This window comes from Acinonyx jubatus, chromosome A1 (genome assembly GCF_027475565.1).
Source record: "Acinonyx jubatus isolate Ajub_Pintada_27869175 chromosome A1, VMU_Ajub_asm_v1.0, whole genome shotgun sequence".
NCBI lineage: Eukaryota > Metazoa > Chordata > Mammalia > Carnivora > Felidae > Acinonyx > Acinonyx jubatus.
In genome coordinates, this window is record NC_069380.1 from 122,117,441 (window position 1) to 122,144,807 (window position 27,367).

Genomic DNA, 27,367 nt, shown 5'->3' on the forward strand with positions numbered 1-27,367 from the left:
GGCAGCACTTTTAAGTCCAAGAACCTTGGCGTAGCAAGGTCAGAGAATTGAAGTCCAGGTGTCATATGAAGTTTGGCTTTCTCAGTAACTCAGCCAGAGAGCATCAAAGTAAAATTATCATAGTGAAGAGGTGATACAACGTGTTTTGTATACTTTTTTGTTGTTTACTGGGTATTAGGTTTACAGGAGAATACTTTTCTACTGTATCCTTTATTATCAGGCCGCAAGAGTGGGAGCCAAGTGGTTTATCAGTCTCTTGACAGGTTTTATATGCCTAAGCTGTGGGTTTGGCTCCGGAGGCAGAGCTACCAGCCCCCTGAGCAACACCAAGAGTCAGGACCAGGTAGAATGAGGCACCTTAATTTGAAATTTGCTGTGTGTCTTGGGGAAGAGTCCAAGGTAACTAAAGGAACCATGGATTTCAGGATATGCAGCTACCTCCATTTCCTGTCCACACCTACCCCTATAATTTTCAACAGTAAAGTTAAGCCTCCTGTAAGAGGCAACAGCCACAGGAAAAGTGAAGGTAAAAAAAAAGAAGCAACTAGATGATGCACCGAGGTAGAGGTGGGTTTGGAGGGTTTCCTTGTTCATTTTTGCCTTCTTGGTAGAATTGTCTTATTTAATTGTTAAATTCCTGATTTATTATCAAGTTCAGTATTTTTCCATCTACAGGTTGCAGACCATTGGTGAACCCTGAAATCCTTCATTGTCAGGGGTCAGAGCCAGGCTGTTTTAAAACTGCCACAGGCATATCAAAGTTCAAAGGGGAAGGATCATTTAATCAGACTTCTCAGTTACATGCATCTGAGTTAAATTATAAAGTGCATTTCTTACTGGGAGTCAGGATCAAAAATTTGAAAAACACTCGACTATAGTTGGCTTTATGATAGAGGAGGGTTTTTTAAAGCCTTCACATTGTATCTAATCTATTTGTTTTTATTATATTCACCTGGCATTGCCTTAATGAGATGAGGTCAAAGTAAGTAGCCACTTCAGTTATTTTTCTGCCCTTTCCACTGTAAATATCTTGAACTCGTGTAGCAAGTTTAATCCATACACATAATATTAAACCCCTTCAGGTTATACATCATGTTAATACAGCACGTTTAATCTACACTCTGAACTATTCCTGGATGGTATTTAACCCACTCCTCTACATTCACCCAGTTACTGGGAGCACTCACTCCCCAGCTTTCACCCTACAAGGGCACCATCTTCTGGTGAAAAATTTTGTCAGGAGAATGTTAAAGAGCTCTCGAAACAGTCCTGATCTTCCTAGCGAAGATTGCATTAGGCATCATAAATACATCGAAATTCTTTAGCACTCTGTTTTATCCAGGAGTCTCGTTCCGTTCCCCATCCGAGAAGGGTCTTTCTATTCCTTAGCAGTGAAAGGACCCCATCTGTCCTTCCTCGTTTTCCGTTAAACTGAGCTGGTTTCAAGTTTCAGCTCCTCCTTGAATTCCAGCCTGCTGAGACTTCCCTCTAGAATCATCCAAAATGGAGCCTCTTACAGCTTACCCTTTAAGATGTTCGGGGCCGAAAGCAAAGGTATTTGCAGTTTTACTGTCTATGGTTCTATGCACAGTAATGTTATTTCTTCTACAACTAAAATTCCTAAAACCTAAAATCAACAGCTTTTATGCCTTTGAAGTGAAAGATGCAAAAGGAAGAACGGTTTCTCTGGAAAAGTTTAAAGGCAAAGTAAGTTGTATATTCTGTTTTTTGTTGTTTTTTTTCCTAATGCTTGTTGATTTCTCTGTTTACTTTAATGGAATCAATTTTTCATTGATAAAGGGTCATAAGTTATAATTTAGTTTTCAAAGTAATGTAATTAGTATATCACTCTGACCATCAGAGTTCTCATCGTGTATATATACAGTACTTCTAACTGAAAAGCTGATTATCCTATTTTCAGAGGCATGCTAAATTAACACTGTAAGTTGTTTAGGAAATTTTTATAATTAGTAATGTGAATATGGAGACATTAAAAAATACTACCTCCATAAACTAGCAACATTAAAAAGCACTCTTATCAATGATCATATTTTCTTTTATCTTAAACTGTTGTACCTGATGCTTTTTTAATGGTAGTGATTTTTCAGAGTCTTAACTCATGCATCCAGGTTATAATTTTCAACAAAATTGGGTATGTCTAAAAATATAAAATAACCATCAGCTTCAAAATGGTTTAGGATTTTAACTACTTGCAGAATATTTTCTTTAAATCTTTTTATTTGCTTCACTTTCCGGTTGGATTTTTTTCTTTTTCCGGGAGGTTGCACTAGTTGTAAACGTGGCTAGTGACTGCCAACTCACAGACAGAAATTACTTAGCACTGCAGGAACTGCACAAAGAGTTTGGACCATTCCACTTCAGCGTCTTGGCTTTTCCGTGCAATCAGTTTGGAGAATCGGAGCCCCGCCCCAGCAAGGAAGTTGTATCTTTTGCAAGAAATAACTATGGCGTGACATTCCCCATCTTCCACAAGATTAAGATTCTAGGATCTGAAGCAGAACCAGCATTCAGATTTCTTGTTGGTAAATATCTACTTTGCCTCATCAAGTTAATGTTTTCAATTGCTTTTCATTTTTAAAACAAATGTACCAGGACCGTACTTTTTCTATTTCATGTGAAATGCTTTAAGTGAGAAAGTTTGGTAAAACCATCAGAAAGCCAGAATCTCATCCTTGGTGACTTTCTAGAAGTTATGCTTCTCTGAAATCAATGTTTTAACTTCTTGAATGGCAAAATAAGTCGACTCCGGTGTATTCTTTTCCTTATGATCACTTTCTTGAAGAATTTACCTGAAATGTGGTCATGGCTATCTTCACAAAATACCTTAATTCCTCTCTTATTTAACTGGCACTTGGGGAAATGTCCCTCCCCATTACCAATGCTATCCATGTCTCATGAATATTGCTGGGCATTATTAGACATATCTTTGTGATTAATTTTAAGTTCCCTTGTCTGAGATATTGTCTTCATGGATGAATAATATCTCTGTTTTTGCTAAAATTCAAAACAGAATATAAGAATTTTTTTTTTTTTGAGGACGATAGTGTTACGTTGTCTCTAAAATTAGGCTAGCTACAGAAATCTGTTTAAAGATTTTCCTGGGTCAGTTAGCATAACAGTAGTAAAGTATAGTGACTAGGGAAATAGGTTTTAGTCGCAACCTACCTGGATTCAAGTCCCTGCTCTGTTAGTTTTGCTGTGTGGCTTCAGCTACATGACTTAACTTCTCTGTGCCTTCTTCCTCACTTGTAAAATAAGATTATCAATATAAGATAATTTGGAGGATTAAGTGTGTTAATAGACGTAAAGTATTTATATGTTTCTTACACTGTGCCTAACACTATTCTAAAGAGCATTCAGGGACGCCTGGGTGGCTCAGTAGGCTAAGCAGCCAACTTCAGCTCAGGCTCTGTGCTGACAGCTGAGAGCCTGGAGCCTACTTTAGGTTCTGTGTCTCCCTCTCTCTCTGCCCCTGTCCCCTTCATGCTCTGTCTGTCTCTCTCTCTCTCTCAAAAATGAATAAAGATTTTAAAAAATTTTTTTAAATCATAATAGATAAAAAGCAAAGGACATTCAGTTAATGTCCTCTCATCTGACTTATACAGATGATACCCTCAGTCCCTATTCTCACTGCAGATAATTTGAGTTTTGATAAAACAGTGACCTCAGTCAGGCAATCAAGCTTCCAGTCTAGTAAGCCACTTAATGATGTTCTACAAAATTTAAGTGTGAAATCAGAATCTTTTTAAAACATTAAATTTCTGGGGAAAATCAACATAATGTTCCACCTACCCTTGTGTAATCAAAAAAGTAAGTGATTTAAGGTTTCAATGAAGTTAGATGAAGCTCCAGAGATGAAGACTATGAGATCATAGCCAAATGGAAATGAGTTTTTTAAAACTAGCCAAAATTGACAGTAACTGATCATGTGATCACAGTGCACATGTGTGCAGGTGTCACTAAACCGGGCATCTGGGTGGGGAAGCAAATGCGGGCTGAAGCTCAGCCATAGCAAGGCATGTGCTGGGGGACTGTACCAGCCTGGAAGAGTGCCTTTTCCTAACTCGCAAAGATGTTTACGCAGGTAGACAGAGCTCTGCCCTGGAGGGCATTATTTTTAGAGACACATTTTCCATTATAGAAAAGAGTAATTTTGCAAAATGATGTTAAGATGGCTTTCATGTAATAATAGGATGCTCACACGGAGTCCTTGATGTTTGCTCTAGTCAAAAATATTTTTCTCTAATAATGACATAAATTGAAATGCTTGGCACAGTACTCCAAGTAAAACACATATAAGTAATCAGGCTACTTTTTATTTTTATTTCTTAATTTTAACCTATGCTCCCTCACTGCTTCTTTCTCCCTGCCCAAAGCAAAGCATTCCACACCTTCAAAACTCTAGACAGTGTGTTCCTTCTACCAATTTCATCGCTATTTTTGAAAGAATAGTTAATACTTACAATTTCTGCCTCCCCGTCTCAATTATCTTCTTAGATGACTGTGTCTGGCTTCTTGCTCCATGAATCTCTTGAACCTAGCAGGTACCAGTGACTGCCACTCTGGGCCCTTCTCTTTCTTCTTTTCAGGTTCCTCTTTTCCATCCACCCTTAACTGTGCTGATTCTCAGGATTGTGCCACGGCCCACTGGAGCTCTTCTTATTCTATCCCCTTTCCCTGACTGAGCTCTCTCTCCTAAGCCCCAAAGCCTTATATTCACCTGCCTCCTCTGACAGAATGTCCCACATACACCTGAATCCCCTCCTGTAAAAAAATGAATTTGTCATCTTCCTCCTAAAATCTGCTTGGAGTAGGAAGTAGGAGTGGGAAGTATAGGAGTAGAAGGTCTAGATATCAGGGCTGGCTCTACCGCTCATTAGCCACAAGACCTCGAGTCTAAGACTCCATTTTTCTCATCTGCAAAATGGGGTTAATGATAATACCCATTTCACAGGGTTGCTGTAAAGATTCAACAAAAGGATCCATTTAAAGCAATGAGCATACATTCCTGGGCACATAGTAGACACTAGATACATTTTAAGTAGTTGTTTATATTTTTTTCACATGTTAGTCAATAATGAACATCAATTCTGGATAATGTAAATGGAAAAAACATTATATTTCTTACATACATTAAGATGGTTCAAAAGGACCACATAATTTCTCAATATGATTTAATACTGTATGTTAACTAACTAGAATTAAAATAAAAACTTACAAAAAAAATAATGTGATTTAGAATTCCTTTCTGTTTTCCTCTACATAATATGTAACAATACTAAAAACATAGGTATATTTAATATGTAAAGAATTCCTTACAGGCCATTACCAAGGACCATAGAGTATCATTCTATCTTTAAAAATGTTAAGAAACTGAAAGTTGTGAGCTAGTGACAAGGTAAATTTTTTGTTGCTGTTTTTTTTAGTTTTCTTAATGTGTATTATTTTTGAGACAGACAGAGAGAGAGAGAGAGAGAGAAACACAGAACATGAGCAGGGGAGGGGCAGAGAGAGGGAGACACAGAGTTTGAAGCAGGCTCCAGGCTCTGAGCTGTCAACACAAAGCCTGACGTGTGGCTCAAACTCATGAACTGTGAGCTCATAACCTGAGCTGAAGTCAGACACTTAGCTGACTGAGCCACCCAGACGCCCCAACTTTTTTATTTTATTTAGATCAATAAATCCAGAATAAACCACTTTGTTTCATGATTCCGGACCAGTAGAATCATTAGTGAAGTCACCAAATGTACAGAAATATGGTTACTTGAAGCTTGAGTTTTGCCTTGTTTGGGTGTTTTATTTTTTTGTTTTGTTTTGCTTTTGACATTATGATAATCTTAGAACTTGATTCTTAAGTTATCACTTACATAGATACTAATAGAAATGAAAATCTTGATAAAAAATAAAATTATGCTTATGAAAATATATTCTGGTACTTTAGATTCTTCAAAGAAAGAACCAAGGTGGAATTTTTGGAAGTATCTGGTCAACCCTGAGGGTCAAGTTGTGAAAACCTGGAGGCCAGAGGAACCCATTGAAGTCATCAGGCCTGAGATAGCAGCTCTGATTAGACAAATGATCATAAAAAAGAAAGAGGACCTATGAAAATGCCAGTGAGTCATTCAAATGCAGTACTCGGAATATAGAAATGTCAAGGGGAGGGGGGGTTTGGTCTCATTTTAAATACTCTGACAATTAAATACGGCACGGATGGATTTTTCATTTGTTTGTTTTTATGATACCTTGCCAGTGGGTGGTAATGAATAATGCCCCCAGGACAGAGATGTTACCCAAAACAAAAATAAAGAGTATCTAAAGAATCAAAATGAAATATACTAAGTATTTCATCAGATCACACTAAATAATTCAAAATACAGTCATCAATGTGCTTCAATATCCTGTTGTTCGACTTGACATTTTTCAGGATTGTACTTAATGGAAATGCCAATCCACTAGACCTCTGTTTGAATTCAAGACACTGTGTGTGACTGAATTTTCTGGATTAACTAACTGTAAATGGCTATTTTTATGTAATAAAATAAAAAACACTGAAAAAATGTTAAATATATAGAGAGATTCAAATCATTATGTACTTTTGTTTCAGGCACAGGAATTTTGTTTCTTTAGTTGGTTTTTTTTCTGTTTTTTTTTTAAGTACAGGTTCATAGTATGTTTTACTGTATCTGTCCAAATAGTCATTTATAAATGACACTATCCTAACATTTGAAAAACCTTCATCATTGTCAATATTTCTCTATTATTTTCCAGAAGAAACTCAAATTTTATAAATAGAATATTAATTGCTGAGTAAAAATCCAAAGAGTAAGAAAAAGGCTATGAGTATATGATTATTTAGCTCAATTCTTTATATATTAATACTGGTTGCTAATTTATTCAGATTAGATTAACATTTTGGAAAGAATTCAGTGCTGCATCGTTCTGATGGCTAAAATAATAAGAATCAACTCTAAATAGTCAAAGGTCTGAAGGTAAAAAAGGGAGGGACTAATTACACCAGTCTTAAGCATCAGCAATCACTAAACCTTTTGACAGAGTCACAACATGCTCTTTCTCCTTTTTCATAACCTTTATATTCTGTCCATCTTCTCATTATTGGCTGACAAAGCAACTTGCCAAGTTGATGAAGGCTAATTATTGCCCCACTAAATATATATTCATTTCATGAAATGAATAGGAAGACTAGGGCTAAAGAAAAAAAAAAAGTAAAAAGGCAGTTACGTAAAATTTGGCCAAGAAGGAAGACCCAATCTAAATAGCTGTGAGCTGGCCCCCATATACTGTCCTGATTAATGAAAGTAAAGATTTTTTTATGGTGAAGTCAGTAATGCCACCTCAGCATATAGTTCTTTGCAAGTGTTTAAAGTCCTTGGAGAAACCAAAAATATTTCCTGGAACACCTTCTGCTTCAAAGCATATATCCAGCCACACAGCTCTGATTGTATTTTGTAAGATATTTGGGGGCTGGGGGGAGGCACAGTTTCTCTTAGAGGTCCAGAAGATTCACAAGGATAGCCTCAAGAATGCCAGGTTAGTGTGTCAGCAAACCTGCTTGTACCCCTCACCAGCTGTATGATGTTGGGCAGATCACACGACTACTTTCAGATTTCCTCACCCCATAAACTTAGGGAGGTCAGACTGAACAAAGAGCCCCTTCCAACCTTCCAAGTCAATGATCGTGCTTGACAAGGTGTCTTACGTGATCAGGACTGGAATCAGTAATCTGAATTATTTTTGAAGAAATAAAAGCCACCTAACAAGCCTATGTGTCCTTTGCAATTTTGCCCCAAGAACATAGAAGCAGTTTGAATTCTGAGCCTCTAAGCAAAATTTTGTTAAGGGCAAATTTTCCAAGTATTGTTCTCAGAGCATTCTTGCCATACACCCCATTTACAAGTGCCACAAGACTGCTGCTGTGTTGGGGAATGACCAGGACTGTCCCAGTGAATGCAGTTCAGATGTCCATCCTGCCCAAAGTCACTAGTTCTCTCCAAAGCCATATAAAGGGGGTTTTCACTTACATATCTCCAGTCCTCCGTGTTTATTCAACCGATAGTCAGCGCTTGGTTCTCTCCCTTTCCCCTTTGGGTATGCAGGGAAGGCAGGTGGGGATTTGAAAGTGTGGCAAGTAGGTGTCCATTCAGGGTTCTGTAACAATTAGCCTCTGTGTACTAAAGAGGGTGTGAAGCCATTTGCTGATGTACTGCTCAACCCATAACTCCAGTGTCTTATATGAATTCCGCCAGGTACATATACGTAAAGAGAAAAAATTGCATCTTTCTTGAATTGAGCCTCTCTTCCCTGTCTCAGCATCAAAGAGCCTTGGACATAGACTGCTACTGTCTAAATTGAACAGTATAACAGAAAAATAGCTGGCATCATGTAAAAAGGTACTCGTGGACAAAGGGACAAAATCACATTCATTTCATTGTGGTCAGTAGTTTGTTGGCTTGAAAGTTTGTTTTGGTGTATTTGGAAGGTGGAAAGGAGTACTTCCTTCTAACTCCTGATCTTCATCTCATAGCAGACATAGCCGTGGTGCTGGGAGATTGGAATAAATAGGAATTTGCCTGAAATATACCATGAAACTCATACTTCATTTTCAAAAATGCTTAATAATTAGTATAATCTTAATAATGTATATATGTGCCTATATATAATTCCTAGCGATTGTAGTATATATAGCCTGCACACAGTGGTGGCTGGGAAGTAACAACCACCTCTCTGTAGGAGGGGTTCCAGTTTGCAGCATTTGCCAATTTCCATGGTATAAATGCTCCCACATGGCCAACTTCCATCTACCAATGCTTTAATAACTGGCATGCCAGATTTCTGAAAATTTAACTCTCGGTTTGCACAAACCACTTTACGTTGGATCCAGAACACAAAAACTTTTAAAAATCAGACTTGATTAGGTTACATAAGGATCTCCAAAGAGCTCAATCTAGAGCAAAAACATGTATTATTTATTTTTATAAATATACTGTTTTGGTGGCTTATGTGAAAATGTGGAACTACAGTCCCTGAAATATGAAAAGCTGCTAACAATATGCTATATAATCACAGTAAAATCTAATGATTTCACTGGATTGTCTGCAGGTAGTCTCAGGTAGGAAAATACTACTGTGAAAAAAAAAATTGTAGACAAAGCCTAAGAAGAAAAACAAAACCTGTATTTCTCTATATTTTCAACATATTAACTCTCTTTCAAGACTACCTTGCAGAAGCTAAGAAGTCTTGGTTGGTCCCTGTACAAAACATTACATTCATTCATAGTGTTTCTTTGGGGAAAAAAAAAAGGATGTTTGGGCGTGGCTATAATGCGAACACTTTATCCATGTGTATTCCTCACCTTGATTTCATCTTTCCCACGGAATAATAAAATTCTAGTAACTGTCACGCCTAAACATACCACACTCCTCCCCACTCTTCCTTCCTCTCGCTGAACTGGTAAGGCCATACCTTGCAGAGTGAAGCATTCTCTTTTTGGAGAAAAGGAATAGAGTGGCTTTGATGTCCCAGTTGTGGGTCCCTGTCTTTCCCTCTGACTCCTATGGAGACATTCTTCATTTGAATATATATATTCATTCTCCTCCTTACCCACTGATCTCCTTAATTCATCTTTCATGCATTCCATTCTCTCTCTCTTTCTCATCCTGAATATGGAAGTGAAGAACAGCTTTAAATATGTATTGTTTATTGAGTATAAATGTTTGCATTTTATGTCTCATTCTTTAGTGTAAAAAAATTAAAACACAAAGGCCAAGCCTTCTAAATTAAGTAGGTTTTATTTTTATCAACAAGTCAGTGGCTTTCCATAAAAAATAACATGTTGAAATTTAGCCTTGTAAGAAAAATGATGAAAACAGTATTTACATGGGAGGGATCCTTAAACACACACAGAAAAATGCTGAAAATGAAATGGGCAACAATGAAAAGAGGATATGAAAGTAGCAAAATACATAAAGAATCAAATTATAGGTATAAATCTCCCATGGTTGAAATGTTTAAACTTAAGAATAAAAATTGTTAAATCAGTAATTTGTAATTCACTACAGTGGACTGTAATATATTTCTCACACCTCACTTAGAATATAACTAATTGACCAGACCACCTAAAGTCAGCTTCACGAACTTGCTGCAAATGCCCACATGAGGACACTGATGTCACTGTTTATCTGGGACCCAGCAAGTTCCTGAACACTGTTGCATGGGTCAAAATGGCCTCCACAGGAATCAGAAAATATTTAAAAGCATATGGTACAGTTAGTTCTTCCCACTTCACAAGCTAAATATCATGCTCAAATATTTTATGAGTCTGTGACTTGACAGAAAATGAAGTGAAAAATTCAGGCAAATCCTGCAAACAATTCAACCACATCCCCCAACCACACCCCAAAATTTCCACTTTTCTTGATATTTCAAGTGAAAATGTTTAAGTTGATTGATTCATCTTCAAAGTTACCTCTCAATTCTCTCTTCAGCTGGTACATACACATGGTTACAGAGACCTGCTCTAATGGCATATTAAGAAGCTGATTATCTAGAAAGAATACTATAGACTTAGTTGAAAACTGGGGGAAAGAGTTTAGGCTTTCCATTTCAAATTGTCATTGTATTCTAAATTTTATATTAAAAATAAATATTAAAAAACATAATTTCACAAATACTTTCATACTGTGTACCCAGGACTCCAAAAATATTACCTGGAAAAAAATTTTAAGAATTAATTATATTGGGGGCGCCTGGGTGGCTCAGTCAGTTGAGCATCCGACTTCAGCTCAGGTCATAATCTCACAGTTTGTGGGTTTGAGCCCCATGTCAAGCTCCGTACTGACGGCTCAGAGCCTAGAGACTGCTTCGGATTCTGTGTCTCCCTCCGTCTCTGTCCCTCCCACACTTGCATTCTGTCTCTCTCTCAAAAATAAATAAATATTTAAAAATTAAAAAAAAATTAATTGTATTGATTTCTTCACCATTTGTAACACTGTCTATGGTGTTATAATTGAGTGACTGAAGAGCAATTACAAGTATTATGGTTACCAGTGCCCTGGTTCATAGCAAAAAGTATACATATGCACCAAATACACACACTAATTACAGAATCAATTATACTCTGATGTTCATTGTATATGCAATAAGATAGCAGTTGCATGTTAGCTGATGCCATTCACATCTTCAACCAGCTAACAATACACTGCCAACCCATCACACACAGGAAACCAGTGCAGCTTGTTAGCAAGAAGAATTTATCCAGAAGCAAGTGGCAGGGTAGTTGTGGCTGCCACATTGACCCAAAGCAGCCAGCTAACAATACACTGCCTACCTGACTCAGGTCACTGCTGCTTTTCATGGCCCATGAAGTCACCGAAGCTACTGTATGCAATATGAAACACAGTAGCTGAACTGTAATCTTAATAGTCACAGAAAAGAAAACTCATAAATAAAACTTGTTACTCCAAAATTATTATAAAAAAAAGAAAAATACTATTTTTCAATCTCAGCAAAAATTTAAATATATATATATTTTTTAAATGTTTATTTATTTCTGAGACAGACAGAGACAGAACATGAGCAGGGGAGGGGCAGAGAGAGAGCGAGACACAGAATCCGAAGCAGGCTCCAGGCTCTGAGCTTGTCAGCACAGAGCCCGACGCGGGGCTCGAACTCACGGACTGTGAGATCATGACCTGAGCCGAAGTCGGTTGCTCAACTGACTGAGCCACCCAGGCGCCCCAATCTCAGCAAAAATTTAAAAAGACAAACTTTCAGAATACTTGCACTTAGCTGTTCCACAGTAAATGCTTGGATATCAAAATACGGTTTTGCAGTACAAGTGAATTAACAAAGTTATACTTAACTGTAGCTTTTCCAATTATTTCTCTTTACTGAGAAATATTTTCTCTTTACTGACCAAAAGACCAATTGTCTGTATTAGGCAGGAAAATATTTAGGAGTCATGGAAGTGCATAATTTTGGTGTAAAAGAAAACTGTAGCTATTTTGGAAGGAAAAAATCACTATTAAAGTATTTAGGGACTTAAGTTGTCATTATTTTGTCCCCCATTATAAATAACATTAGCTATTGCATTCTGAAAGGGCTGTTATGTGTTTGATTTACTGTGTCACCACTTAAATATTGCAAGATTTTTAAAAGATTAAGAAAAATCTGTAAAAATATTAATGGGTTTGAAACTAGAATCTATGAGTAAAGTTTAAAGGAATAAGAACAATTTCGTGTAGAGAGAAGCAAGGTGAATGGTGATTATGAGAGATTTAAAGCATATGAGGGATGTTTATGTAGTAAAAATAGAAAAACTCATTTATATTTGTTTTATTCTTACACTGATTAAGAGAGAAGCTACAGGCCTTGGCTTCAGACTTTGAAGGAGAAAAAGTAATACATCGGATCAATTTTAACGTGAGGCTCGCCCTTGGATTAGGCCACTTCTCCCGATTATCCACAAGATGGCACCATTTCCATTTCTTTGGGGGCAAGCTTTTAAATGCAACAGAGGAAAGTACAATTCGCAACTGTTAAAATGAAATAGTAACAGCCAGCTAGCAATGCGCTGCCTACATCCAAGCTTCATCCTTTTCTGTTGAGCCAAAAACTAGAAAGCCCCATGGATATACAAACAATTCCTCTTGTCAGGGATCTTCAGTTTCTTATAGAAATGTGGGGGGAGGGTGTATAATTAGACTCTGCAGTTAGTGATATTTTAGGAGACTGATTTTTTAAATTTTCATATTCTTAGACCAGGCCGTACTTCCAACAAGTACCTTCTTTAGGAAAAATTAGTTTGTTCAAAATCAGAATTAAGAGAACCACAGTAAGCACTAGACACTTACCTTGGGAGAACCTTGACTTCTCTTTTGCTTCATGTCTTTGGCGAGCACCCGCATGACGTTCTCCTTGGAAAATATATATAACATATGGAGAGAAAAATCATAATGTTAGGCGCGGAATGTTTCTAGATCCTCAGCTTGTCCAACCCCATTTACTCATTTTCTCTACCAGCCAGGCACCTCTAGAACACAACTAAATTACACATCGCAAAATGAAGGATCAGGGTTTAGAGTTTGTCCTACCTGTTGGTCCTCAGCGGGCAGAGTCCCCTTCAGGGAGTCGGGGCTGGGAAACAAAAGGACGTTACTCACCCACAGCATCTCTTCTTCCGTCCGGACCCTCCGCGGGGCGGTGCGCTCCAGTTTCCACTCCATCTCAGGAGGATTTTCCCCTGCCGGGTGTTCCGCCTCACCTCGATCGGCTCTGGTTTTCCCCCGGTCTAAGCCAGCCTTGACGCCTAATCGTCAAACCTCTACTCTCATCCCCCAGGACCATCATTTTTCGCTCTTAACCTCCATTTCTCCCATTCCTCCCACGGCTCCCAGAGAGTATTCCCCAGGGGACTGTTTAAAAAGCTGGCGGGGCGGCAGCGGGAGCGGGAAATCCCCCTCTCCCGCTTCTCATTGGCCAGCGCTTTGGTGACGTCAGAGGTCGGGAGGGATTCCCCCCGGCGCGCCCCTCGGCCCGCCTCCACCTTCCAGCCCAGCCTCGCCGCCGCTTGCTCTTTGTCCGCGGAGGCGCGCACTGGAGCGCCAAGCTTTGCCGCGAGCCTTGGCGGGCCTGAGCTGGGCCCGGCGCCGAGGGCTGTCACGCCAGCGGGAGATGAGGGGGTTGGCGGGCGAAGAAGCGGGTTCTGTGAGTTCACGTTCTTTCCATTTGCTGGGGGGTGTTGGGGGGGTGGGGAGGAAGTTTTGTTACAACGGGACTTTCTCTCCGTTGGTAATGGTGACCGTTTGTGTAAGCCATAGATATTAGACGTATCCCCCCAACGTGTTCATCAGCTCGTGTTCCACTTTCAGATAGGCAGGGAAACGTGGCAAGAGTTCTGTGCTGATGAGAAGGGAGAGCATTGACATATGCACTCAATAAGTGCTTCTCTGCTGCAGCCATTTGGAAGTGGGCAGGTTCTCTCACTTGAGCTTCTGCGCTATCTTCCCAAACAAGAGTTGGTGAGCGAGGTGAAAGAGTTGGTGAAAGCTGGTGACAGGGAGCACCTCATGAGGAGTGAAGAGCCAGCAAGAAAGCTGAGCAGACTGGGGGCTAAGTAATAAAGGAGAGGATGATATTGGGGGTTAAGGGAGGGGGTTAGATGGAAATGACAAGGAGCCAGATGGGCTGTGTAGCCTTAGCGGCCCCACCTGAGCTGCCAAGAGAGGCTAGCTGTGCCATATGGCAGGAGGGAAAACCGTGTCTGGGAAGCTTCTGACAGTCAGCTTTTCCCTCCCCATAACCACCTCCCTACCTCCCCCCGTTTGACATAGGACTGCTTGTGCTCTCATGCAACATGTGCGTTTGTGCAATTTACCAGGGAAGGGATTCATAGATATCACATACTCAGAAGGGTCAGTGATTTATAAACAAAACAACAACAAAAACTCTAAACTTACTCTCCTGTTTTCCTTCTTACTGAAAGCAAGAAAAATTGACATCAAGGCTGAGACCCAATCTTGGGACCAGTTTTCCATCTACAGTAATAAAGGTTAGGGAAAATGCTGCACAGGGTAACATAATCAAATGAGGCTTATCAAAATGCTTGATAGCCAAATGGATTGAAATATGAAAGTTTCACCCACAAGAATTTCACCTCCTTACAGTGCATTGACTTACAGTAAATCTTTTCAGCAAACACGGAGGCTAAATAAAGTGAGATATTGGCTGAGTTTCAACTGTATTGTTAATTTAAAGATCAGTTTTGCAAATGTCAGCTAAAATTAGCAGCATATTGGAAATAAAATCGAAGACTTTTTGTTCTATTTTTAAGTACCATTTTACTGTACCATTTACCAGGGAAAGGATTCATAAATAACAGATCCTCAAAAGGGTCAGTGATGGGCACAAACACAGGAGTAATAAATCCAGTTCAATTAATGAGCTTCTAAATCCATGTAAACTGTGATTTTAGAATCCATGCCCTTACAAGTATTAAGAATAAGAATAGTGTTTTATTCTTTTAGAATTCAGTTTTCTGTAATGCATACATAAATTCCATTTTAGCCACTAATTCCACAGCATATCACGCAATCTCCAAATGCCTTTCCCCCCAGGTTAAAGCAGTAAAAGTATTTTCCTTTAAAAAGTTATTGTGCATTTAAGTATTCATATTGAAATTTAGTAAGAATGATGGAAGTAGAAAAATCACCATGGCAAACACCTTAGTACTAACTGTTGCAGTCAAGGATCATGAATGGTAAAACTGAGGTACATATGATGAGGGTGTCTGCCTCCTATGACCCAATGCAAAAAGGAAAATTGTAACTTCTCATTGGACAAACCTGGCAGCCACCACCTCACCATTAAGGACACCATTTTAATTAACCTCACCATTAAGGACACATTGACATCTAGTGCCTCCTGATATGATGCACTAGAAAGGGCACAACATAACTTATTTAATATTTTTGCCCAAAAATGCATAACCTGAATTAATAATGAGAAAATACTAAACCAACCAAATTGAAGAACATTCACAAAATGGCGAGTAGTATTCTTCAAAAGTATAGTCATGAAAAAGAAAAATTGAGAAACTATCACCAATTAGAAGTATCTATGTAAAACATAACAATTAAATGCATTGTGAGATCCTGGATTGAATCCTGGACTGGGGTGAGGGGGAGGAACAATTGTTGTAGAAATCTGAATAATATCTGTAGATAGTGAACAGAGTAGTAGTAATGCTAATTTCCTACTTATAATCATTGTGTTATAGTTGTGTTAAATGCTAACATCTGGGGAAGCTGGGTGAAGGATATAATGGAATTATTTGTACCATTTGTGTAACATTTTTCTAAGTCAAAAATTATTTCAAATTAAGAAATTAATATCATGTGATCATATTAATAGGACATGGCACAACTGTTTAAGAGAAAATTGATATATCCTGTAAACATTTTATCTTAATATTTATCAAATACGGTTTAGGAATAGGGTCTAATTCATATATTTATGTGCCTGTGTGTGATTTACTATCTTCAAAGTGTTTCCTCCTTTGGAGAGGGTTTTGCAGGCAGATCTGTGATAAGGACCAGGGCTGTGAGGAAGGCTTCTCCACAAAAGCCAAGGCCAATTCCAACGGTGTCAAGGTGAAGGGGGGTAAGTGGTGAAGCAGTGAGAAGGGAGAAAGGCGTTTTTCTTGACTCCCATCTGGCCTGCGGTCTGAGTCTGAACAGGTCTCTACCGATGGGAAGCCAAGAAGAGAAACAAACTTGCCAAGTGCAGATTTTTTCAATTACATGATCACATTTTCTTCCTAAATAATAATGTTAAGAATCTCACATACACAATGCACCAAGTCAGCTCCCTTCATGCGCCCTCCCAGCTTTCTCCTTTCCCCAGAGCTCTGTCAGACCTTTTCCAATGCATTTACATACATACGTGTGTACTCAGTCTGACGCTGTGCATCTTCCTACGTAAATATGATCTTACTATACTTATCGTTTTGCACCTTGCTTTTTCTACTTCGCTGTATTCAGTTGCAAACTGGAGAGCTTCCCCAGCCCCAGCTCCAACTGCCGGGTCTCACGCCCCTCTGGCCCGGCGTCTCCCGCTAGGCTTGCGCCCCCACCTGTGGTGCCAGCCCGCCCCGACTCGCGCCCCACCTCCCGCGCCAGCCAGACCACTTTGGCGCCCGCCTACCGGACAAAAGGGACCGTTGGAGTGCGCTCCAACCGTCCCTGGGGCACGTCCCCGCCAGGTGCGGGTAGGGGGTGGGGGGTAGGAGGGAGGTGCCTACCATTCAGGATCCATTCAGCTCCAGTCCAAGTAGGATGGGAAAGCCTGGATGCAGGGGAGAGTTTGGGATAGCTGCACTGTGGTAGAGTCGGGAAGAGCTGTGAAGTTTGAGGAAAGAAAGGGAAGGAGACCATCTTGTTCTGGACAGATAAACTGAGCGTGTCTGCTCCCAATCATATATAGCTTAAAATAGCACGTGGGAAGGAATAAATGAATCCCTTATAATTCAGGCTAGCAGCCGGGCTCGGAAAATAATTTGTAAAGATTCTACCAAATAAAAGCCTCAGTCAGAAGAGTAGTCAGTAAACTACCGTGTCACCTCTGGTCACAATGGACTTACCACTTTTTCAGTTATAAGTGGTTTTTGTACATGCCTATTTTTCGGTTACCGCCCGGCTTCTAAGTACCGGGTCTGTCCTTATTAAAATATATTTGTCCATGATACCCGAGCTAATGAAGGTGGAGGGTACAATTTACCCAGCTTAAAGCGTGAAATCTGAAGATCACTTCGCCTCCAACTATTCATCTTCTTTTATGCATTTTCCCCTTCTCTTTCTGCTTAAGGCAGCTCTTGCGAAGGGTACTAACTAAAATAAGATACTTCTCCAGAATTGTAAGGAATGTAAGGAAAATACCAAACTGAAATCAGTACAAATCTGTATAAACTATGGATAAAGTGAGGTATATGAACATGGTACCCCCTCAAAGAGGGCTCATGAATGCTGTAGACTTAAAAATCCTTTTACTAGATATCCTAGCAGCACTTCAAACACAACATAATCCAAAACAGAATTAAGAATCCTTCTTATTCCTCCTCACTGCAAACAGCCTGTTTTCTGCCTGCTTGCACCCTGTTCCCAATATCCCTATCTTACTTGTGGAATAGAGTCAAAGTCAGCCTTCTTTAACACTTTCCCTTCCCATAAGATTACATCTGCCTTCTTCTTGAACTATTATTACAGTAAGCTCATTGATAATTCAATATCTAGTCTATTCCCATTAATTCCATTTAACATGTTTATTAATGTTTATTAATATATTAATTATTAATATAATAATTATAATTATTATTAATTAATTTTTAATCTATTAATTATTAATATAATGTTTATAATTAATTAATAATGTTTATTATTAATTAATTCCATTTAACATGTTTATTTGCACAGAACAAGTTCCATACACCATGTGAAGCAGTGAGGATCCAGTGGTAAAGCTATAAAAGGCACTATGCATTATCTTTACTGAATTGGATTTCTCCCCTGCCCCAAATCCCTACAAGGATTTCCTTACACACAGAATTAAGTTCCAAACTTTCTATCTGACATGCAAGCCCTCTACAATTCAACTTCCTCCTACCTTTCTTGCATCATCTGCGATGATACCACTAGTATATTCTGTTCCCCACAACGTAGGTGATGCCCAGCCCTCTCCTGCCTTCAGGCTACCTCTCTTGTTGTTGTTTGTTTATTTATTTTCTTGCAAGGAAAATGTGGGGCTCATGCTCTACCGGGGCTGAGTCAGTGAAGCACCCCACCCAGGCAGCCATCTCACTTTTGAGGGGTTTTTTTTTCATGTCTTCTAGCAATCTTACCCTTGAAATTTCAGTTACCTGTTCCAAAACCCTTCTCAAATCTCCCCAATTCTAACTTTTTCTTCCCTATGTTCCTGTAGCATTTTGTTTGTATCTTTAGTCAGCTTAATTCCAGGTTTTGTATTTGTGTAAGTATATTGTAAGCTCCAAGAATACAAGGATCTGGTCTTTTTCATCTCTGTATCCTCCAGAGAATGGCTCAATGCTTTGTACATAGTAAGCTTTGTACATAGTTCATATTCAATAACTGTTGGCAGAATTGATTTGTAGATGAGATTAGAACCGTTCCCAAATCCTGGAACTAGGATTGTAGACTAAGGTAGATTTGGGTCTTCCTAGGCCTGCCACTTGCTAAGCACGTAACTTGAAACGTGTTGTTTCACCCCTTTAAGTCTCAGGTTCCTCCTCTGTAAAATATGATAATTACTACCTACTATACAGATTGATAATGAGGTTCAAGAGAGATATTATAAAATCCCTGAAAGTAAAAATTATTTTCTTTGAGATGAAGTAATGATACTTAGATGGCTAATTTAAGAGAGTATTTGGATAATAAACATGTCTCTATAAAGCACTGGCCAGAGGCTAGTATCCCTAGGTCCAGAGCCTATACATAGTAGGTGTCCGACACATAGTAGGTGGTCAAGAAATAATATATAAGTGAACAAATTCCAAACTCCAATCCAGTTCTCTAAGTAGTAATACACTAAATCAAGAGGAATCCATATGGCTACTCTAGTTTGATGGTTATATCACTGGAGAATACACATTTTAAATGTGTTCCAATTCTGTGCTCACCAGGCAACTTTTTGATTTATGACTTAAGCTTAAGTCTGGGAAGTCTTACACCTGATATGGAAATGATCCCACTCTAGACAGTTATATATCTACAACTGTAAATGAATTGAATTCTCATTTATTCACCAGATTTGAGCTTGGTAAGTCAGTACCACATAATTGCAATAATTGACGACAGTTCTGGAGAAGTGGAATAGAAATGGAGTGGTGAAAAGAACAGTGGAATTCCACTCTGCCATTCATTCACAGTGTGGTTTTGGCCAAGTTACTCCTCCCCACAAGAAGTCAAATTACAAAATGAGGAGAGAGTAGCCTGAGTGAACGCTAACGCTAACATATTTCTCACCTCTGCATCATAGGTTGACAAATTACCCACCAAAGTGACCTCCACATGGTATCCCCCAACAGGGAAACTGATTGAAATCAGCCATTCGTTCAGTCACTGTGTCTGATCACAGCAATGCGAAAGCCCCCTGCCACAGTTCCCACCAGCACATGAGAAGTTAGCTTTCTAGAGCTTAACATAAAAGGAAGCAGAGTACCACCAAAGGGCAGTTTGGAGCCTTAAGTCCTAAAGTCAGGGCTTCTTTTTATAAAGCCAGAGGGTGAAGAATTGGAGGATCAGTTTAAATAAACCCATGCAAAAAGCTAATTTAAAAATCAGTCTTTGTTCCTTCTTACCTATTTTAAGATTGCTTACTCTTACACCTTTTTCCCCAAGTTTTCCAGGGGCCACTGGTAATTTAGATGTAAACTTTCAAGTCTAGGGTTTGATTTTATCCTATTTACAATCTAAGAAGTTAGCCTCTGCTGTTTCATAGATGCTGGTAGAAGACACAAGACTTGTGGGTCAGAGACAAAGGACTTTATTACTCACAACACAGCAATCAGCAGGAGCATTATGCTTACATCAGTTCACCATGCCTCCAAATCTCAGGTGCAATGCAGAGGGCCCATATAGATGCCTGCCCCCATAGTGGGTTGCATGAGAGGAAAAGAATGCTTAGCTTGGGGAATCCACTGCTTTTACAGTAAGCAGAATCAAGCCTGCTCTTTTTCCCAGATGGAGAGGTTAACTCACCACTCAAATTTATTTGTTGCAAATCAGTTCTGAGAAATAGACTAGATAAAGGGTCCTCCAGAGCTTGGATCCTCAGTATATTTAGCAAACCTGCAGGAGTGTGAGAGACTCATTCCACTTGAAATTCCACTCCACTCCACTGTGAAGTATCTTCCAGATAAATGTTAAGGTTTCTGTTCCTAATCCAATTTTATTTTTATTAATTGGATTTATTAATTAATAAATTATTGATAAATAAACTATTAAATTGGTTGTTAATTTTATTAATTGGATTAATTTTATTAATGACACAGAATGTGTTCCTTTTTGTCTTTTTGCTCCTTTATAGCATGGAGTTGTGAAAAGACCACAGGCTTTGGAGCCTGAAGACTTGGTTTTGGAAGCTTAGCTTTTTCCACCTACTACTTGTATGAAGTTAGCCACATCATTAACCAGAACCTTTATAAGGCCTAAAATTCCCCAAATGATCTGGCCTCTACCTTTCTCTCCAGCTTTGCCTGGAACCACCCACCTCCTTGCATTCTTTTTATAAGGACTTTTCCTTAAACAAGCCATTCTCCTTCACCTTGAGTTCTGTGTATACAGTTGACCCTTAAACAATGAAGGGCTTAAGGGGCACTAGTCTCCGACATGGTTGAAAATCTGCATATAACTTTGATTCCCCAAAACTCACTTGTTGCTGTTGACCAGAAGCCTTACCAGTAACATAAACAATTAACATATATTTGGTATGTTATATTTATTATATACTATTATTCTTAAAGTAAGCTAGAGAAGCGAAAATGTTTTTAAGAAAATCATAAGAAAAATACATTTACAGTACTGTACTGTATTTATGGGAAAAAGTCTGTGTGTAAGTGAATCCATGTAGTTTAAAACCCATGTTGTTCAAGGGTCAACTGTATTTTGTTCTTCCTATTGCCCCTCCTCCTTGACCTAGTTAACTTCTGTTCTTATTCTAGGTCTTAATTCAAACATTACTTCCTTATCTAACTTTTCATGCCATATTCCACCTCCTAATTATTTGCTCTCATGGTACCCTTTTCTTTTACCATTTAGGATTTATTTTGATTTACTCCACCCCAAATCATGAGATAAGCTCTATGTGATTCTACTGCAAGAAGTCTTGGAATGACTTAACTTCTCTTAGCCTCATTTACTCCTGCTATAGAACTGAACATTTGAATTAAAATCTCTACCTTCTCAGGGCACCTGGGTGGCTCAGTCACTTAAGTGTCCAACTTTGGCTCAGGTTATGATCTCATGGTTTGTGAGTTGGAGCCCCACGTTGAGCTCTGTGCTGACAGCTAAGAGCCTGATGCCTGCTTTGGATTCTGTGTCTCCCTCTCTCTGCCCTTCCCCTGGTTGTGCTCTCTCTCTGTCTCTGTCTCTCTCTCTCTCTCTCTAAAAAATAAACATTAAAAACAAGTTAAAAATAACTTTAAAAAAAATCTCTACCTTCTCTACATTGTTCTGATGTAATTTCAAGTAAAGGGTATCCCAGGAGTTAGTATAGTATAGGTATTACAGAAGTGGACTCTGGAGTACAGCCAAATTTGGTTTGAATAACCCCCTTCCATTTACTATCTGTAATATCTGGGGCAATTATTTCATCTCCCAGCTTTAATACCCAGGTGAAAACACAAGTGATCATGGAACTTTACCTGGGGCAATTATTTGATCTGCCAGCTTTAATACCCAGGCAAAAACACAAGTGATCATGGAACTTTACCTGAAAATCTTATCGGCACTTCATACGTGCCGGGCACATGGTATGTGCTCAGTAAATCTGTTACAGGTGCTGCTGCCACACTGATTTGTATGGCCTAGAAAGCACTGCCTGGTAGAAATATAATGCAAACCATATATGTAATTTTACACTTCCTAGTAGACATACTAAGAAAAGTAAAGATAAGTAGGTGAGATTAATTTAAATAATATATTTTATTTAACCTAATATATACAAAACATCATTTTCACATGTAATCCATATAAAAAATGAGGTATTTTATGATTTTTTCTATTAAGTCTTCAAAATGTTGTGTATATTCTACACTTATAGAACATCTCAATTCATACTATCTGCATTTCAAGTCCTCAATAGCTAGTGGGTACCATTTTGGACAGTGTAGCCTTAGAGACTTCTAGTAGTTCCAATGGCTCTACCCCTTTTCCTCTGTCAGGTTGTTGATATGACCTACTTCAGCTTCTTCAACCAATTGTTCAGCATTTTCAACCAATTATTCATGGACTGGGTACTATTTTAAGTACTAGAAGTAATTACTTAACTCTAGTTTTTACTCAATATGGAATATTTCCTTCTTTTTTAAAAAAAAAATGTTTTAAGTGTTTATTTATTTTTGAGGGAGAGACAGACAGAGTGGAAGCAAGGGAGGGCCAGAGAGAGAGGGAGGCACAGAATCAGAAGCAGTTTCCAGCCTCTAAGCTGTCAGCACAGAGCCCGATGCAGGGCTCAAACTCACCGACCGCAAAATGATGACCTGAGTCCTAGTCGGACACTTTAACCGACTGAGCCACCCAGGCACCCCTCGAGTATTTCCTTCTGAGACTGGTTAAAGAAACAAAATATCAAGGGAGACTGCTAAAATCTCTTGGTGATGATGTAATAATTGCATGATTTATATATTATGATCTATGTATGGTATCCCAAAAGAAAATCAATTATAAATCCTATGCATTCATTTCTAATCAAGTTTTAAATTTCCCACATCACAATTTAAAAGTTCACAGATTGGGGCGCCTGGGTGGCTCAGTCGGTTAAGCGTCCGACTTCAGCTCAGGTCATGATCTCTCGGTCTGTGAGTTCGAGCCCCACGTCGGGCTCTGGGCTGATGGCTCAGAGCCTGGAACGTGCTTCGGATTCTGTGTCTCGCTCTCTCTCTGCCCCTCCCCTGTTCATGCTCTCTCTCCGTCTCAAAAATAAATAAACATTAAAAAAAAAAAAAGTTCACAGATTGGTCTTCTGCATTGAACACAGTCAGATGGAAAGAATCAGAAAGATTATCAGATTCTCTTGATAATCAATTAAATTAAAACATACATTGTCTTTATTATGCCAGATCTTTGGGTACTTGACCTTGCTCCCTCCAGTATTTAGTGCACTTGCACTAAATTAAGGAAACTTCTCCCTCCTGAAGGTGGCACTGTGAACAAGGAAGAGTAATTATTAGCACTGTTCACTATAGAACTTACTCAGGAACTATAGGACTATATTACTAGATTTTAAAAAACATACAACATAACCTGCATCTTGGTTATTTGATGACTTTCATAATCCTAATTGCTTTTTTTTCTTTCATTTTGATTATTCTCACTTTCCTTTTGAGCTCAAAATTACTGTCAATTGTAATTGTGCCCATTAACTATATTGAGATATTCTTTTCTTTACAAAACAAAAACTAATAGCTAAAATATATTGAATGCCAGCTATGTTTAGCCAATGTCCTAAGCACTTTAAATACATTATAAGCACTTTTCTACAAACCTTGGCAGTGGAATAAAGAAAGAAACCATTTTAACCATTTTAAAAGAATATATAATATTTAATTTTCACAATTCCAACCTACTTGATTTTACTGGGAAATTAAGAGTTTATAAACTTATTTCTCTGCTTTTGGTGTGGAGGATAACATGTATGGAGATAAGATATGTTTGTCTTCATTAAGTAGAGACTTGACCAAATAAGAGCCTTTATTTTGTTAACTGCTATAAAAAGAAAGAGAAAGGGAAGGGAAGGGGAGGGGAGGGGAGGGGAGGGAAGGGAAGGGAAGGGAAGGGAAGGGAAGGGAAGGGAAGGGAAGGGAAGGGAAGGGAAGATCTCATCTCATTAAGGACATTTTCTGTTTCCTGTTAACAAACCCCAACAAGCCCTGACAAGAATCAGACCTAGTTTAGCATGGCACAAGCCTCCTAAATTATTTTGTCATCAAGTATGATAAATTGTGATTCAAACAACCTGAAAGTTTAGATTACCTTATTACTCAACAGCCTAGCAAAATCTTACACCTTTCACTTTGAGACCACATTTTTTTTTTAATGTGTTTAACGTTTTTTATTTTATTTTTGAGACAGAGAGAGACAGAGCATGAATGGGGGAGGGTCAGAGAGAGGGAGACACAGAATCCGAAACAGGCTCCAGGATCTGAGCTGTCAGCACAGAGCCCGATGCGGGGCTCGAACTCACGGACCGCGAGATCATGACCTGAGCCGAAGTCGGCCGCCCAACCGACTGAGCCACCCAGGTGACCCGAGACCACATTATTTGAATGCATTATGGATTGAGTGTGCCATGGCTGTATTCTTAAGTTTTCTGTAGAGATTCCACAGCTTTATGCTCAGATATTTAGTCAACAAATGCCCAGAAAATCTGATTTGTATAACTGTTATGAAAAATTTGCTCCTCAGCTGCACCATAAGACTGTCAGATCATCACACTTAAATGAAACACTTCTGGGGCACCTGGGTTGCTCAGTCAGTTAAGCACCAGACTCTTGCTTTCAGCTGCCATCAAAATCTCTGTTTCCTTGGGATCGAGCTTCTCCTCGAGTAGCCTGCTTGTGATTCTCTCTCTCTCCCCTCTCTCTCTGCCCCTCCCCCACTTGCATGCATGCAATTTCTCTGTCTCAAAATAAATAAATAAACTTAAAAAAAAATGAAACAATTCCAACTATGCTTACCCAGTAAGCAAACATACCTGTGTAAATACAGAAGCATTTAGTTAACATTTCATACTGTTCAAATTAGCAAGTGGGTCATAATTTCAACACAATTGTGTTTACATTTCAGTAATATTATATGCAAGGACCTGATTTACTAGAGTAAGGCAGTGAGGCAAAGTCTTAAATTCTTCCTTATGGGAATAGGAAACACACAGTAGCATACTAGTGATATTTACAGAGTCATATGGCTGGTAATTTTCTTTAGAAGTATGTGGAAATTAGCAAAGTCACTGTATGTACGCAGGACTAAAGTATCAATGCTCTCTCTTCCTTTGAAATGTCATAATTATGTTCAACTCCTATTCAACAGACTTTTATTCTTCAAACAGCACACACTACAGGGTAAATGGTAAAATGAAATGCCTCTGGTACTCTCAGGCTACAAGTGGAGATATACACAATAATTCTGATACTCACGGTCTGTGTGATAAAATTAAAATTCAAGGTACTTATAGGATAGTCTTTTTATATAAATAAGTGTACAGTCATCTGTAAGCATTGTCTTCCTAAGATTAAATAATTTCAATTCTTATTTCTCAATGCTTTGTTTACTGTCCTCCTCTGAATCCTCAGGTTTCAATATTATTACCTTTGGTTATAAAACTCCAAACTGTACCACCATTATAAAGGCCCCAAGGCTGAAAATTGGAAGAAATGCCTTACTTCCCTTAAATTCCTAGCATTTTGTTTATTTTTGAAGTAATTATACAATATTCATGATCCCATGAAGATATGTTAAATATCTAGCCATAGGGTATTGCTTAAATAAATCATTCCACATCTCTATAATGAGATGGAGTCATTAAAATATTTCAGAAATATGGGGCTCCTGGCTGGCTCAGTAGGTAGAACATGTGATTCTTTTTTTTTTTATCATGTTTCACTATTATGATTTTTTTTTCAAGTTTTTATTTAAATCCCAGTTACTTAACATACAGCATAATAGTACCTTCGGGTGTAGAATTAGTGAGTCCTCTCTTGCATATAACACCCAGTGCTCATCACAACAAGTGCCATCCTTAGTACCCTTCACCCATTTAACCAATTTCTGGGGCCCCCCTCCAGTAACCCTCAGTTTGTTCTCTATAGTTCAGAGTCTGTTTCCTGGTTTATCTCATTTACCCTCCCCCATGTTCATCTGTTTTGTTTCTTAAATTCCACATATGAGTGAAATCATATGGTATTTGTCTTTCTCTGACTGACTTATTTTGCTTAGCATAAAACGCTCTAGCTGCATTCACCTCACTGCAAATGGCCAAATTTTTCTTTTTGATGTCTGGGTAATGTTCTGTTATATATATTCCATTATATGTATATATATGTGTATATATGTACATACATACACACACACACTCCCTATCTTCTTTATCCATTCATCAGTTGATGGACATTTGGGCTCTCTCCATAGTTTGGCTATTGTTGATAATGCTTCTCTAAACATTGGGGTGCATGTATTCCTTCTAATCCGTACTTTTGTATCTTTTGGGTAAATACCTAATAGTGCTATTGCTGAGTCATAGGGTAGTTCTATTTGTAACTTTTTGTGGAACCTCCATACTGTTCAGAGTGGCTGCACCGGTCTGCATTCCCACCAACAGTAGAAGACAGTTCCCCTGTCTCCACATCCCTGCCAACATCTGTTGCCTGAGCTGTTAATTTTAGCCATTCTGACAGGTGTGAGGGGACATCTTATCATGGTTTTGATTTGCATTTCCCTGATGATGAGTGATGTTGAGCATCTTTTCGTGTGTATGTTAACCATCTGCATGTCTGTAAAAATGTCTATTTATGTCTTCTGACAATTTTTTAACTGGATTATTTGTTTTTTTGGGTGTTGAGTTTGGTAAGTTTTTATAGATTTTGGATACTAACCCTTTATCAGATATGAAATTTATAAATATCTTCTCCTATTTTGTTGGTTGCCTTTTTTATTGATTGTTTCCTTCTCTGTGTGGAAGCTTTGTATCTTGATAAAGTCCCAATAGTTTATTTTTGCTTTAGTTTCCCTTTCCTCAGAGGAGATACCTAGTAAGAAATTGCTACAGCCAGTGTCAAAGAGTTTACTGGCTGTGTTTTCTTCTAGGATTCTGACGGTTTCCTGTCACATTTAGGTCTTTCAACCATTTTGAATTTATTTTTGTGTATGGTGTAAGAAAGTGGTCCCGTTTCATTCTTTTGCATGTTGCTGTCAACTTTTCCCAACACCATTTATTGAAGACACTGTCTTTTTTCCACTGGCATTCTTTCCTGCTTTGTTGAAGATGAGTTGACCATATAGTCTTGGGTCCATTTCTTTGTTTTCTATTCTGTTCCACCAAC

The 27,367-nt window shown here is 38.6% G+C and overlaps 2 protein-coding genes across 6 annotated transcripts in view; one reads left to right on the forward strand and one right to left on the reverse strand.

Moving 5' to 3' along the window:
- Positions 1-13,747, reverse strand: part of CDC20B (cell division cycle 20B) — a 50,002-nt gene extending 36,255 nt beyond the window's left edge. Inside the window, exons 1-2 of one of the 4 annotated variants that reach the window (XM_053222903.1) lie at positions 13,131-13,747; positions 12,891-12,953 (exon numbers count right to left, since the gene is read on the reverse strand). In XM_053222903.1, coding sequence (XP_053078878.1) covers positions 12,891-12,953; positions 13,131-13,262 — 195 coding nt within the window. In that variant the 5' untranslated portion in view covers positions 13,263-13,747. The remainder of the gene's footprint in view (positions 1-12,890; positions 12,954-13,130) is intronic. The other 3 variants (XM_027042012.2, XM_053222894.1, XM_015085582.3) reach the window with 3 other exon arrangements.
- On the forward strand, positions 1,241-6,589 carry GPX8 (glutathione peroxidase 8 (putative)). Of its 2 annotated transcripts, XM_015085584.3 has the most exons (3): positions 1,268-1,707; positions 2,282-2,543; positions 5,963-6,589. In XM_015085584.3, exons 1-3 carry the CDS (start codon positions 1,504-1,506, stop codon positions 6,124-6,126), a joined length of 630 nt encoding a protein of 209 aa, XP_014941070.1. In that variant the 5' UTR covers positions 1,268-1,503; the 3' UTR covers positions 6,127-6,589. The 2 variants fall into 2 exon arrangements, with proteins under 2 accessions (XP_026897782.1, XP_014941070.1); XM_027041981.2 differs by lacking the exon at positions 2,282-2,543 and having other exon boundaries at positions 1,241-1,707.
- Positions 13,748-27,367: the final 13,620 nt, after the last annotated feature.